Source organism: Tigriopus californicus, chromosome 5, assembly GCF_007210705.1.
Source record: "Tigriopus californicus strain San Diego chromosome 5, Tcal_SD_v2.1, whole genome shotgun sequence".
Lineage (NCBI taxonomy): Eukaryota > Metazoa > Arthropoda > Copepoda > Harpacticoida > Harpacticidae > Tigriopus > Tigriopus californicus.
In genome coordinates, this window is record NC_081444.1 from 742313 (window position 1) to 758077 (window position 15765).

Consider the following 15765-nt stretch of genomic DNA (forward strand, 5'->3'; position numbering starts at 1 on the left):
GCCAGCAGCGGTAAAGAAATGGGCAAAAAATGTCAAACCTTGTTTTCAAGGAGCTCAAGAAAACCACATATTAAAGTAAAATCACGTTAATAATGCTTATCAATCTTCCGCTTTTTGTGGTGTATGAAGTTTGAAGTGTTTAATTAAGCCTTTTTCGTTGCAAGTATACATGGAAAAAAGGTTTGCCAAAAGTAGCCGTAGCAGGAAATATGATGGATCTTGAGCAGCGGGCCAAAATGAGTTGCACTTCCGATTATTAAAGTCTACTTATATGTTGAAATACGCGTCTTACTTTTTTACACGTCTAACTTGAGTCTGAGGCATTCGATAGGATCTACCTTCTGACGGATTGAAAGCTTTTGACGAAAATGCACATTCGTATATACACCCATGGCTGGCAGGTAACTTGGTAAGGGAATAAGTTGTTGTCGAGAGTTTTTTGGCGTGCATTTTTTGACGTGCTTATTCGTGATAATCACCACTTTTTGGTCGCGACTTCTTTGTAAGCCGCACATATCGTGGTTTTACAATCCGAAGACACCAAATCATTCTTCATGCTTTTTCACCGTGCTTTGTTTCTTTCCTCCTTCCTTTGGAGGTTCAAAATCCAATCCCAACCCAATGGCAATATTTCCCCATCTCACTTGGCCAAGATATTGTTTCAGTCTTGGCCCACATCAATGTCATTGCAATCCTAATCGTTCCAGTTCCAGGTACCCAATTGAAACGACATCAGGCCAGGCTGTTGGCTCGATTACTTTTACTCCCAATGTTCATCGGGAGTTCGTTTCGCATTTGTGGTTCCATCATGATATAACCAACCTCAACGAGCAAGCCCAGCCGTTTCTTTCTCCCAAATGGCTCCAATAACAATAACAATTCCAGTTACAGCGCGACAGATTTAATATCACTTTTTCATTGTGTGAACGGAGACAAGAAGTGGAGCCGCTCGGCTCATTGATGGCTTTGACTTGGAACCAGTGCTTGAACTCACGCACTCTCAAATGGTCCCTAAGTGATATCGTTCTGCAACTCCAGGGACGTTTGCCGTTCATCGATTGGCCCAAGGCTTTGGAAATGCTGGACTAAGACCGAATCTGATATGGCCAGGTCAAAAATGGCAAGGTTGATAAGAGCGGGGAAGTGGCATGAGAAGATGCACAAATCGTTGAAGGGAAGAGAAATCATCGAACCTCCTGGCTTACCGCTGCCTATTTTCCAATGTTTTGCTTCTTATTTCAAGAGCACTAATCTCGTCAAATCAAGCGAGTCTTTTGTTTGCCTTTAGGGGCAAATCTTTGGAACATGCTAACAACCAATCACAATCTCTAGTAAGAAAAACAGAGAGCGAATAATTTAGTGTCTGTTTCCAAATTTATTGTTGCCATTGGGAGAAATGTATGATGGCAAAAGTATTTTTTTTACTTCTAGGGTCAAAACACGTGCTCGAGGATATTGGATGCATAATATCAGCGTAGAAAAACGGTACATGCTAGCAGTATAGGCCAGGTTTTGAGTCACTTTAATCAAAGATGTTTTTTCAAGGGATAGGAGAGTTTGTGGGAAGGAAAATGCGAAGGAGTGGTTTATTTTGGAGTCTCTTGCTTATTTTCTACGGTTTTCTCTCACTCTGTTGGGAGGATGACATGGTTTCATGTTTCAAACCTTATGGTGTGACAAACGCTTTGGGCGGGATGACATTTAAGCAACATTACTATTCACAAGCTTGCTTTCGCTATTAAAAATGTGTTACTTCAAATGACAGGTTTGTAATGAATCAGAGAGACCAAGTATGTTAGTTTACTGCTTCTTCATTTTTAAATTTGATTTTTTTTTCTCGTTTGGATCCGACTCCAGCAAATCGATTTTTCTTTTAATGATTTTATTGTTCAAATGGAATCTGCTGATTTGCAATAAAAGAATTTGCTTACGTGTTTATTTGAACCCTTTTGATATCTACCAAAGCTTTTGCAATAATCTCGCTCTACCTGACACCACGACAAGGTTTTAAGACGTGGGTAAACAGTTAGAATTGGCTGCATCCTAATTCCTGGATACTTCTAACGTTGCCAGCTATGCTAACAAGTGAGCCTTTCAGGATTCCCTTTTGAGAATCAAACATTTGCCTACAACTGGAACTTGGAAACCTTGAATCCTTTCATTTCAAGGTTACAATTCCTAATTCTAAAAGATAAGTCATGTGTTGCCTGAAATAGATCAACTTCGTCGAAATAACTTGTGCCATTGTTTTTTATTGGATTGGGCGTGACTATGTCCAAAACCGTGCTAATGTTGTGGACCATCCGATTAGTCACGAACTTCTAGAAATATGAACTGTGAACGAGCTTCCCTCCAAATCGGCCTGCTCTTGGTCATGGCGGCTCTAGGCCACTTTTCGAAGTGAAGTAATATGATAAGTAATGTGGATCTCTTCAATTAAAGGCAGGTCATTTTTTTGTTATTTACTTGTAAAGTAGTTGTTCGTTTTCAATTAATGTTGTCAAAAGCTTATGCACCTGACCAAGAGTAGGAGCAGAAAATTCAAATTTTATGTAGTAGTATTTACAATGTAACTTTAGACATGTCTTCGGAGTTCCCTAAGCATATTTTGGGTTCAAATTTGGCCAAGTTCATCTATTCAACAAGATTTTGTGATCGTATGAACTGCTTATTTGGCATAGATTAAACGGTTTAGGAGATAAGAAATGTCTGCTTCCGTTCGCAGTCCACATCTCTAGAAGTCTGTGGATAAGTCCTAATCAATCCAACCAGACTTTTTACGCTATATGAAAAATGGTTTACGTTCTGCACACCAGAGTGCGCTTTCTTACTTTTATGAGGTTGTGCAAACCCCAGTAAATATCAACCGATCAATCTTTATTGCAAGTCTGGGCCACACCAATGATGGGAGTTCACCCTAGATCTTGAATCTTCTTGACAAATGCTTAATATTTCCATTTTTGCTTGATTTAAGATTCTCAGTGTGCCAAGCTATTTTGCCACAAGTCTGCAAGTTCTTTGGTGCTTTGTTCTACCTAAAACATGGAAAACCCTGGAAACTTCAGGGATTATTTGAGATTTTAGTCTATTTCCTTATTTAACTATTTCCTTTTATAACTATTTCCTTTTACAAATTTCACATGATTTTCCATAAGCTATGAATTTGTAAACAAATTCGAAAGCAGAAAACGATCCCTCGGTCGTTTCCTGTTGACACAACAAGCTGTTTGCTTTGGAGAAAACTGTCCATTTTGAAACCAATTTATGACGTAATTTTGTCGGCGACTGAATTTGGCAAGTATGCATACCATACAAAGTGCTGACTAAAGCTGAACTTGGTGTTAATGGGGGCAGATGTTTGCTGCTTATGCAATGGCGTATGAATGCTCGGGTGGAATTAATATAAAAGGCCACAGATTGGACTCCATGTACTGTGTGTTCCAGATTTCTAGATTACCCTGATTGTAATATGGTCTGCACACTCATTAGGCAAAAATCATTTAGCTTCACCGATTTCATAAGATGAGATCAGCAAAAAAGTTTTAGTTTGAAAGCTGACCCTTGTGTTTGCTCCTGGGATTAGATTACAACGGAGATGGAACAGCTTTGAAAGATATCAATCACAACATGTTCGCATTTCATGTTGGTTTTGGCTAATGGTGTCCGAATCATTGGAGCGAAGAAGCCCTCCCTTTTTTAAAACTGGCTTCAACTGCAATAAAACACCTCTGATTCACGTGGCAAATTGGAAATCGGCATTTTCCAGAACAAAGCAAAAAGAGGCGATCGGACAGAGTTCAAGATTCGCCATCCTCGATGCATGAAATATTTTCCCATTTCAAACCATTTCTGCGCATCTAGACTCCACCCCCACTCAAAGCATGAGAGCCACTTTCCTTCTTTAAAATGAATGTCCGGTCTAGTAATGAGTGGAGGAGAAGTCCTTGAGAGAACCGGGTCCATGAACTCAATGCCAATCCAACCTACAAATTTAAAATATTAAGATACTTGAGAAAGACGATCATACCAGAATGGAGAATGCCAATCATCATCGGATATTGGTACAAAAGATTCGCTCAAAAGGCTGTTTTCCATCGCCAAAATGTGATCATGTGGACCAAGGAATCTGTCAGCCAGCCGATGAGTGAGTGCAAGAGTGAATCGACCATTAAGGTCGTGACGTGGCAATTAAAATGCAGATATATTTCCCAACTTCCTTCCCTGGCCATGCCATGAATCTTTCACCGGGGCTTCTCCTCAAGCGCTTTTGAATTGGCTTATCCATTGCCAAATTGTGAATAACTTGGTCATGGAAAAGAGGGCGGTGAGATGCATTTTCCGGCTTTTTCTCACCTCTCCCACCTGAAAAGTAACTTCACAAAGAGTTGTCCGAAATGACTCCAAGATGAATGGGCCTTTTTCAGCCGACCATTCATTCTTTCTAAATCCTGATCAAACAGGTGAGGGGATCATCAAAAGGGGGTTTCTTGCGAAGGGAACAATAACATACAGGATCAAGCAATGATAACCAGCTCTGTTTTCACCCTTGGAAACAATACCACACGACGGATCTGATCTGACCGTTGAAAACGGATTATAATGGCAAATTTACAAAAGCGTAGAGAAAAAAAAACAATCAAATGGCTCGATCGCTTCATTTTATGATTCACATGATCTCAAAGTGTTTTAAAAGCACATTAAGCAAAAGTACAAAAGCACATTTTAGTACACAGAAACTTGGTAAATGCTGACGATGGGCTGTGGCGGGAACAAGTACATAGTCATAAATTTGGAGTGTTTGCATTGCTGTCCATCTTCCGTGGAAGCACAACAATAAGCCTTTTTTTTATGGTTCACACTGATTCCAATGGGCTTGTCTGAAATGGGATCTGGTTTATTTTTACAATGTTCCGCTCACTCTGCGGTTTTTTTACGGCCCCGTCGGATTTGTTGCAACGAGATCCGTTTACACGGCGATGGGGCCCAAGGGAGGTCGCGGACTTGACCATTAATCATGAGTCAACCCTCATGCCGGATTATTCGTGTGATGGTTTGAATCTAAGCCACATGTGTTGGCAAGGATTGATAACATTGTCACTGAATGTGACATCTCACCATCATCATCATTATCATCTTTGTCAATACTATGAGCTCCTGTTAAAGGGCTCTGCTTTATCGTCCTAATGATCATAGTCTATTTTCAATACCTCACATGATTTCAAGCCCGGATGGCCTCAATTCGCACAATGCGTGGCTCTCGAGTAAGTATGCATTCAAGTTCTCATGATTCGCAATTTCATGGATGGAGCTAAACGAGGAACACGTTTTATGTCGTCAATTACATGTGCCCCGCCGAATTAAATCCTCTCTTCTTTAAAATATAATCCCTCTTCTCCTCAGCCTGAAGCCACAAGCGTGGCCCAACTCGTATTTCGAGTAGTAGTAGTAGTAGTAGTAGTAGTAGTAGTAGTAGTAGTAGTAGTAGTAGTAGTAGTAGTAGTAGTAGTAGTAGTAGTAGTAGTAGTAGTAGCAATGAGGAAAATTCGATGAAACGAATTGCATTCTTGCTTGGAGAGTTTTTCAATTGACCGCGACCAAGTAAGAAAGCCAGGGAAGCAAGTCAAATTTACTGTAAATAATGGAAAGGCCGAAGAAGAGCGCCGCATTTGGTGGAGCTCTAGGTGCCAACTGGTGTGCAGGGTTTCATGGTGAGCAAGTCATTCCTGGGGACAGATTGACAGTTCTCGAGTGGATGGATTTATCGCGGTCGAGATTGATATGGATTGCATTTCGTTAATTGAGTTGTGTGATCGCGTGTGATGTTTGGAATGATTCAATCGAACAAAAAATTCTCGGATGCGCTTGGCGAGAGCTCATTTGCAAAATTGCATTGGGGGCCTTCTTGGCTTGAAGTTCGCAACAGACGGATGAGTCGCCAACGACTGATGACTCCACCAGGACTTTTACCACTGCTAGTACTACTGCTACAACTACTACTACTTCTCCTACTTCTACAACAACGACTAACACAACAACAACAACTGTCACATTTAACATGCAAACCACAGGAAATTCACAACGGATGCAAAAAAGTGACACGTCATATGCTACAACGTCAACCCAGAGCGACGAGCTTTTTAATCCAACCAAGCAGTTCAACCAAGTGCTCAAAAACCCCATGATCTCTTGGCACCGAGGTTGGTTATTTGGAATGGAAGAGATGGCGCGCATTAACAACAGGTTTAGCCAAAGATGCGATGTCTATGTTTCATTTGCCAAAGTGTCGGAGGCCAGTTGCACTTTTGTTACAGTAAAGATGAAATGAATATTGAGTTCCAATAGATCATTGCATTAAGCGGTATTCTATGGTGTGTTTCTTTTGTTTTACCTAGTACCTTCTTGAGGGCTTCAGAGGTGCTGAGGGAGAGTTCGAAATGTTTCCAAGTCATTCGAAGTCCAAGCTCTTTTTGTTCTTTTGAGGCCTAGCTTACCAAATCAATTTCAAGTAAAGTTCTCAACTTATCCAATAGTTTAGACAGAATCATTAGCAAAGAATCATCCTCACACGCCAAAATAGGCCCTTTTTCCAGGCGAATGTGGAAATTCGAATGAGGTTATTGTCTTATCAGTAGGCCTAGGACAAAAAGGTGAGGGAAATGGGCAAAAAAACGTGGCGAAAAGGTGATGGGGAAAAGGCAAAAAAGGCTTTAAAAAGTTGAAGGGAAAATGGCAAAAAAAGTTTTTAAAAAGGTGATGATTCCAAAACGGGTTAGGAAAAAGGTCACCGCCTAAACACAAAGTACTAAACTTGTATACGAAACAGACGATGTTTAATTTTGCTTACAATCACATGAAACAGGCAATGAAGAATCACCGCTCTTGTTAATTTTTACACCACGGCTTTTCGAAAGATGATTATACGGAAACCAACTCTGATATTTAAGTTTTTCGTGATCATTTCAATCAGAACCCTGTTTTCACCTTCATGAGGCTTCTTCATGTCGAAAAAACATTGAATCACAGGATTTGTGCCATGCCAAACTGGGCGGTCGTGTTGGGCTTAGAACGATATTTTTTCCATTTAAGACACAGCATGAGCTTCTAAAAACGTCGTCTTTGATCCTTGCTTCTATGTCTGTAGTTTACGTTTAGAACATACTTGAATATAAGAAGCTTTGACATTAAACAACAGATTCAAATTAGTTTTTGCAGAGCTAGAAGTTGAATGGTCGATTTCCAAATTATGGCTAAATAATACCATCATGGCTTAATGTGTTCGAAAATTTATATGATGTGCATTTTCTCTCTTACTTTGAGTTGTAGAAATTGCTTACCAAACATGATCACTGATTTAAACTCTTGTTCAATGCAAACTTATTCAATCGGCATAAGCTGTTTATTTTTCTACCTAAGCAATGAAAAATAAGCTTTTTTTATGTCGTATTTATTACGTCAAATCTAAATCATCATTACAGCACCAAAAAAAGTATTGAAGGTGATAACGGTTGTTTTTTCGCTGCAGATTCTGCAGATACATATTGGTATATCTGATGGGTTAGAATAGAGCTCTTTTTTGTTCAAGTTAAATAATGGTCGCAGTCGTTCATTTCTTTAAAAATGCGTTTTGGGATATCAGGATTGATGGGGATTGATGGTAAAAAGTTACTTTTTCAAGACCTAGATGATATAAATGAAATGAAATTCGGGGTTGAGTGGTCAAAAAATATTTCAAAGACGGTAAAACGACCTCTAGCGAATCTATGTTCTGGAAGATTTTTTTTTTTAGTAAAAACATAAACAATTATCTGGGCAGGTATGAGGTGTTTTCTAGAAGTAATTGGATTTTTGCATTTTATTCAGAAAAAAGAGACTAAAAGCTTTGCCTGCGAAATTTAAAATATTTGAAAAAGAAAATATGAATTTGGTATTTTTGGGTTTACAAACAATATCGTGCACAAAGGCTTAAATTCTTAGAAGCTGATTTTCATTTTCAACCCATGTTTCTGCTTCTTTCTATTGACATATTCAATTCTGGTTTTTAAGCTTTACTTTGAGATTCCTATATATAGGTTGGAAAACTAGTGATCAAAATTATTACATAATCTTCGTAATTTAAAATCATATATGTGAAAAAAAATGTCTTGCCTTTTGTTCAGCACAAAGTTTTGCTAGGTCTTTCTACCTGGATTGAGAAGTTTCAATTACAGTCTTTGATGTGCTATATGACGGACTTACTAAAACTTGGATACCAATATTAATTTGTTCTTTTTCCAATTTTGTCTTGCCATTTCAGTTTTTTTTCAGGGGTGTATTAATGATGACAATAACAAATTATTTTACCAACTTATGTTTAAACTTCGTTCCAATTGCTATACGGAAGGCAATTCGATCATTTTGAAACTATTATGGTTAGGTTTGATTTAAAACCATGAATAAAAAGCAAGAAACCAAAACTTTGAAGAAACCATCTTTGAACGTTTAAAAAGTCATGCATCGTCATATTTTTCTTTGAAAATGCAAACTCTTTGTTGATACGTTTTATTCATTCCAACCAAAACCAGTTGTGAATGCAGGCAAATAGATTATGCATAAATAAGCAATTTGCAAAACTTTCCTGGCAAGCAACATTTCTTACACAATCTGGCCATCTTTGTCCACCTTTTTTTGCCGTTCTCCAACATTCCAGTTCATTTACCAGTCAATTTTGGTAAACTTCTCAATGAGGACAATGCGTTAAGCGTCATTCAATCAAAAGCCGAAACCAACAATTGGAGGTGTTCATGTCTTTAATATTTATTGACTCGTTCGCTCGTTGGTTTGACCCAAATTATGGCCCACTATTTGAAGGCAACCATGCATTCCCACTGAAGAGTTGAATTCGTCACACTAATTGCACACCATCTATCTAACATTTATGGAGAGTTATTATCCGTACAAGCAAGGCAGTATTTCTGGACATCCACGGCCAAAACCCAAACTTCAAGCGAACCAAGCCAAAGAATCTTCTTGGTTGGATCTCATCTAGAACTGCTCTAAGTGTTGCGGTGTCAGAGTCAGAGTGGTCGTCTTAGTTCCAGTTGAGCCTCTTTATCGTGTCTGTCGTCGGAGGGAGATCTGTTGGTTTTGAAATTCCCCGCTTGAACAAGTTTCTAATGAACATGCATGCAGTCTTAAAATCAGCCCAAATGTCTTAGCAAATGTGAGTTTGACAAGGCATGATGAAGTGTGCAAAAGATTGCTTGCGAAATGCAGAAGCCCAAGTGGAGACGAGCTCGTGAAACTAACCACCACCTTCTTCTAGCCACCTTCACTTCTGCAGGTCGAGTCTGTGGGTGATAGTAATAAAACTAATAATAATGGAGCGGTTGCATTTCGGCCCATGATTGATACCTTATGAATGAGGCAAACACCGAATGACATTTATGAGATAAACGTGATTATAATTGTTGATAAGGCCAACAAATCTCTCGGGATGATGGGAGCTCGGTTCTCATAAAAATAAATGGCTGCAAAAAGCGACGTGCACTTAATTACTTTACATCGAAGCACAACCGAAAGCGAAGCTAGCTCAGTCTATTAGTGTAGGTATGTAGTGTATAATACCACTACATCCAGCATGTGTGTATGTGTGTGAGTGTGAGTGTGTACCACACCTGGAACCACCCGAAAGATAAGATCCTGTCTCACTTGAATGTGTCTGGTTCTTTGGTGGTTACCTGGCGGCGACCGACCGCAGAACGGATTCGCTGCCAGATGATCCGTTTCCTAAGAGTTTTACATTTCAAGTTAATTAGCCTTACACTTTGCCAAATCGGCTTACCTCACCTGACCGCGTGCATGCACTTAAAATAGACCGAGATAAGATTGCATTTATGGCCAGGCATGCATGGCTAAAAGGCTTCTGCCGAGACCACGTCCAACATACTCGAACTGCCCCTATTTTGTAAGACACTGGGGCTTGAAATATTTATCAAGGCTGCTCCTCACTTGGTCTTTATGTGTGGCAAGACCCGCACTCAGAGCCTCGGGCTTTCTTTTTTTCGCCTTGAATCCCTTTCGGTCTACGGAAAGTGAGTACGCACGAATGAAAATTAAATTGCGAGCTCTACCCGAAAAGGCCTTTGAAGGCCTCAGTCGCGCTCTCTCATCTGAGCAGCATTCAATGTGCAGTTGGCAACAACAGTCACAACTAACGCACCAACTTGTCAAACAGGCGAGCTCCAAGGTCACTCTGCCCGAGACTTTCCCTGCAATCTAATGGGGGCTTTTATTACCAATTGCGATTTCAAGGACCTTGGTGGTATAGCACATGAGGTTCAATTTTGAAGAAAAAAATCTCGTGAAGTGGAATCACCTGAATAAGAATTAAAGACCGCTTTCCTTGTTTTTGTTTGGCTGCACTCACTCTTAAGACAGAGGAGGAGAAGTTTTAAAGGATGTGATCGTTGTTGTCGAACATCCCAAGATGGTCTTCAAGGAAGGCTGAAAGCATTTCTAGGCCGAATGAAGATTAGAGGCGTGTAAAAAGTTGACCTTCACATTCGTGGTCTTCTGAGAACCGATAAAAGGATTTTCATCTCATTTAGTTCTTCCAATGGAAAGATAAATCCTAAGTGTTGTTGATGTGAAGTACACTCTTCTTGACACATAACAATAATAACAATTATCTCGGGTATTTTCCCGTTTGCTCTGCCACTGAGATATTTTAGTCATCTTTTTGACACTCTTTTTATTATCTGAAAAAAGGATCAGTTACCGTTTGGTAAGACACATGGTCTTGAATAGTTATTACGAGTTGGCTTAAATGGAGATGCATCGTTAACTTGTGTCTATGTGGAGTTTTTTAAAGTAAAAACGTAATTACCTACGTCATAATGGGATAATAGAAAAAAACGACTGCCTCTCGGCAACACTCTTTCCAGTTGGCAATAGATATTTGACAAGTATATGTCAAAATATTAGAGAATTGAAAACACGTCATTCATTCTGAAAGACTAATGCTCACAAATCAAATTGCTTTTACTTCAATTGAGAGTGTTTGACAAAGAAATCAAAATGATCAAGTTCAAGACGTTTTGGTCACAATACTGGAATAACTCTTGATTACCACGCTCCACAGCAAAAGTTTACACCACTTAAGCTACCCAACAACTTTTGCCGAACTCAAATCCAGACCATGAAATCGAACTTTAAGGTCTTAGGTGGTTCATTATTGATTTGGTAGTTGAAACAATTGCATTTGCACGAGTTGCAGGCATTCTTTCGCAAGCTTCCGCATTTTCTCTCACCTCCTTGAGCGAGTTAGAAAATCAATGTCTTAAATAAATGTTTAATGAGCATGCATTCATGGCGTGTTTCGACCTTTTCGAAAGCTATGTCCCAAGCGAATGGAATCATCCACTAGGGAAACCGAGGGAAAAATTGCCATTTCGAAGTAGTGGATGAAAACAGAAAAGTGAAGCTCACTCAATTCGTCTCTTCCGCCGAGGAGGTCTCTTCATAGACTTGCGTCTGCATTCCTCTGACTGCCAGTTAATGGCCCCCGGGTCTCGAGTAATTGCCAACATAACCAGGGTAATGAACAATAATAATTTTGGTAGTATGACATCCTGCTTCGTGAGACTTGATCTTTTTTCGGTAAGTAGAGCCAGTTGGAATCGACCTGTTCATAAGTGTAAGTGTGAGTATGTGTTATTGAATTGAATGCAACGCTTGTCAGGATAATGATCAATGTGCTTGCGTGACAGATGCATTGGAATTGCAACAATGATTGGACGCCTCGATTTCTTTTATAAGTTGAGCAAATATAGGCGCCAACATACTTGAGAGGTGAAGAGTCGGAATCAACGCTCTACGAAATGGCAACAATTGGGATCTTTGATTTTTGTAATTGGAGGAATGAAGGTTCGCCGTTTCTTATTTGATTTCGGCAGAGAGCACTTCCCTTTGCAGGTTTAATTGAATCAATAGATTGTTCAAGTCTGAATTCAATGCAAGGGCGTCGCTATCAACAATGGTTGGCAATCCAGATGGCAGGTTCGAGTTTGTCGCCAAGGGTTTTAGAGCTCTCAAATCAGCTATTTAAAGACTTCCCAATGGAAGTCCTTCAACTAGTTTGTTTTCGTTGCGGTGTTAGCTCTCAATTCGTCAAATCAAGTGCAAAACTATCCATTTCTCTCGTTTTTCTCAAGTCTTTTCCAAATAGATTCTAAATTGGATTGCAAGCCAAAAAAACAGATAAAAGCAGAAGCAAGGAGGATCCTTTGTTACCAAGACAAAATTTGTAGTTAGAAGCCCCAAATTCATAAATCTGATCCTAAAAGAAGCGTTTCTGAGATTTTGTTGATAAAGTTCAAAGATCATGGTTATATCGTTAAGACCAGAGTGGATAAATATTACGACCCACTGAATCGAAACATATTTTGCAATGTTTAAGTTAATTAGTTAGTGCTGCAAATTTCAACCAAAAATCAAGTTTCTTTTTTTTGTTTTCTTTGACCAAATATCAGAATAATATATGTTGTACAAATAAGCTAACAATGCGAAGTGAATTCAAACATTGTTCAATCGTTGAACAAGTTGCTCCATGCTTTTGCTGTTGCGCCAGTTTCTTGCTTTCATAAGCGCTTTTTAATTTCTTTTAATAAATTTCTTTTATTAAATAAATTCTTTTGGGTTTGGCCATCTAAAAGGTCAATATTATCCAATATGATTGATCGTGTTCTAACCTTGTTCGTATTTCATGGAATGCATTCTAGGCACCGTCCCAATAACCTCAAAACATGCAGGAAAAATTGCCAAGTGGGAAATATGCTGAAAATATGCAAATCCGCCTAAAACTGAATAAAAAATTCCATCGAAAATTCCATTCCCAGTAGCGGTTAGGAAGTATGCAAAAATGCAAAAAAATAGATCTATGGGATGCAATTTTCCCTCATCCCTGACGATTATACTTCTGATCATATTTCAAAGTTATTTGGTGGTCACCTGTTCCTTTTGAGTTAACTTGAAAATATTGTTCAAGATACCAATTCAGTTTGGAATGGATTTCAAATAAGCAGAGAGGTCCAAGGAACTCCATGTCCACGGGCAGAACTATTACTCCTGGTTTTATGTGCTGCACATTACAAGGTATTGAGTGAATGAGGCAGGACCATTGGGGTATGTATGTAAGTACATGGGATGTTTCCGATGTTTGTTTCTCGTTTGCACATATTTTTGATTGAATTACTGTCGTTTCTCGTCAAAATGTCAAACCATTTCCGGGGGAGGGGGTAATGTGGCCACCCTGAAGTGAAGGGGTAACAAACTTGGATTCTGAACTCAAAACTAACCCGCTTGTATCCTCCTTTTGGTATTTGTTTTTAGTAGAAAAAGACTAATTCGATCTTTCTTTTTGAAGAGTTTGCAAAGAGCTTTGTTTCACACGTGTGATGGCGCTGAAATTTGAAATAAGTGGTACCAACGACTTGAGGCCGATTACATTTAGGAAAAGCAGTACGCTGAATAGAATCAGAATTGCTCGTTCTCGACTTGAGCATCACAGTATTTCATGTTATGAAAATTTGCTTGAGAGTTGAAACCGCATATTGGACCATTCTTTGATAAAGTGTTGAACCCAATGCATTTGACATTTGTCACTGTGTTGGTCATCGTAGCATTTTTTTATATTCTCAATTGGCTGAGCCATGCAAGAACCCTCGGGGACGGGAGCAAAAAAGTGCATAAGAAAGAAAAGCTTGGCATCACTGATCAACATTCAATTGGACCAGCCGTCAATCGTCATCTGAACCGGGCATCAATCTGACCTCGTTGTACGCTCATCTGTTTCTGAACCAGAAACTGTCTTTTTAACAGAAAACATGCCCATCTGTATGTGTGTCTAGGATCTTGACAGAGTTTTTCAAATGCAGATTGGCCTATTTCGAACGCATTCATGCTCTTTCCTTATCGCTTCGTCGTGCCTTTTTATGACTTAAATCGGACCTTTTCAGCTTATCCACGTATGCCTCAGGCTTGGCAGGGTATGCACTTTTTTAGAGTGTCTAGAGCCATCACTTCCTACAACATATCACAAATTTCATCTGTAATTCAAGCCTTGAGAACGATCAACAGGGGTTTAATGACGTCAGGTCCCACCCAATGCTTACAAAATGCCACTGGCTTGATCAAAACTTTTGGTGGAGAATTCGAAACAAGGCAGAAAAAAAGCATTCGAAGAGAAACTTTGAATTTATAAGTGCCAAGGAAAGTTTGTCCAAAGGGGATCGCTCATATTGTATGCGTTTGATGGCATTGACTTAGAAGAGTCTTTAGAATGCAACCATTTGATTTCCTCAATGTCTCCATGAGCCTTTCTTTCAACAGCCGTAAACAAAGAATGTTACTACAGTACATCATTTGTGATCTTGCCATTCGGAACGACGTTGACCAGAGCAAAAACAGTCGAAATACCTAACGTGCATTTCAAGCTCATTAAGAACAGTAAAGTAAAAGAATCCTAAACGAAAGTGGTTCGAGGTTCGAGGCCTACACTGTTAAAGGTACAACGGTACTAATTTAGACTGATTTGTAAGGAGATGGGCTTGAGCATATTCAAGACTTCAAATGAAAGTATGTATGAGACTGACGTAAGAATGGGATGGATAGTTTTTAGTACTGTTAAGAGGAACGGTACAGTACATAACGTGTATAATAGACTAGTGACTAGTGATTGAGCAGTGCACTTTTTCAAGCCTTCATCGTATTGGACCAAGTTAGGTAACCTCTAAGTAAGTCATCAATCATATCCGTTGACATCTCTTACTTGTCTGGACTGTGGTCAAAATTGTCCGCGATCCAGGTGCAAAATATATCTTCTTTTGTTGTGCATTTGGGCGGCCAAAACGGACAAGTAAGGCGACAATTGAAAAAGTTTTCAGAGACAAATATTTGAATTTCAGGTCTGGCTGTTGTCATCCAAACTTACCCAAGGGTTTTGATTGTTTTTTTTAAACACAATGCTATAGCGTCTGACCAATCTTAAAACAAAGACACTAGTGTTATACAAATTGCAACACCTTGAACTCAAGCAATACTTGTTTTCATTTCAATGTAGAAAATTTTCCACTTAAAAAAAACACATCCTAATCCAAACGTCAAGAGAAGAGACCGTTTTCGTCATATTTACCATTTCGCTCAAAAGGATGATTGGGATCGCCGCGTTGGGGACCACGTTGGACCACCAATGTCGTGCAGGTCATCGCGGCTTTTTTTGCAAGCTGGCTCCTCTGAGCGTCCGCAACGCTTGCATTCATTTTTGTTCTTCAATGTTTAGCTTTCCCGTTGGGGAAAGCTCGTTCACTCGCGTTGACCCTGGCACGCCATTAAGAGAACACAAGGACAAATGACAGTCCATTTGAAGAACATACATTCAAGGTTCACACTTTCATGCACTCAATATCAGCGGAGCCCATAACAATCACCTCGACTTTGTTGGGTTGCCTTTTTTAGATCGTCACCGCTCTGGACCCCTTCTTAGTGTCTGAGAGTTTTGTTTTTGAAAACATGTGCAATGCTGTTCTGCCCATGTGTGGAATTTTGGCCAATCCACTGCTGCCTGCTGATTCCGCCCACCCAGCGGCCAGCCAGAGCGGCGTTGCCTCCGCCAGGTTTTGCAAAAGTGCAATTCCTCCCTCCCTCCTTCCCTCCCGTTTATCCAATCCGGTCTCTTTGACGGCGTCCTCGCTTCGACGTTTCTTTGGGTGGACGCCGAAGATAGTGCAC

General features: G+C 39.7%; 1 protein-coding gene across 2 annotated transcripts in view; it reads right to left on the reverse strand.

Moving 5' to 3' along the window:
* Positions 1-15470, reverse strand: part of LOC131880200 (arginine-glutamic acid dipeptide repeats protein-like) — a 36029-nt gene extending 20559 nt beyond the window's left edge. Inside the window, exon 1 of one of the 2 annotated variants that reach the window (XM_059226749.1) lies at positions 15170-15470. In XM_059226749.1, coding sequence (XP_059082732.1) covers positions 15170-15296 — 127 coding nt within the window. In that variant the 5' untranslated portion in view covers positions 15297-15470. The remainder of the gene's footprint in view (positions 1-15169) is intronic. The other variant, XM_059226751.1, reaches the window with a different exon arrangement.
* Positions 15471-15765: the final 295 nt, after the last annotated feature.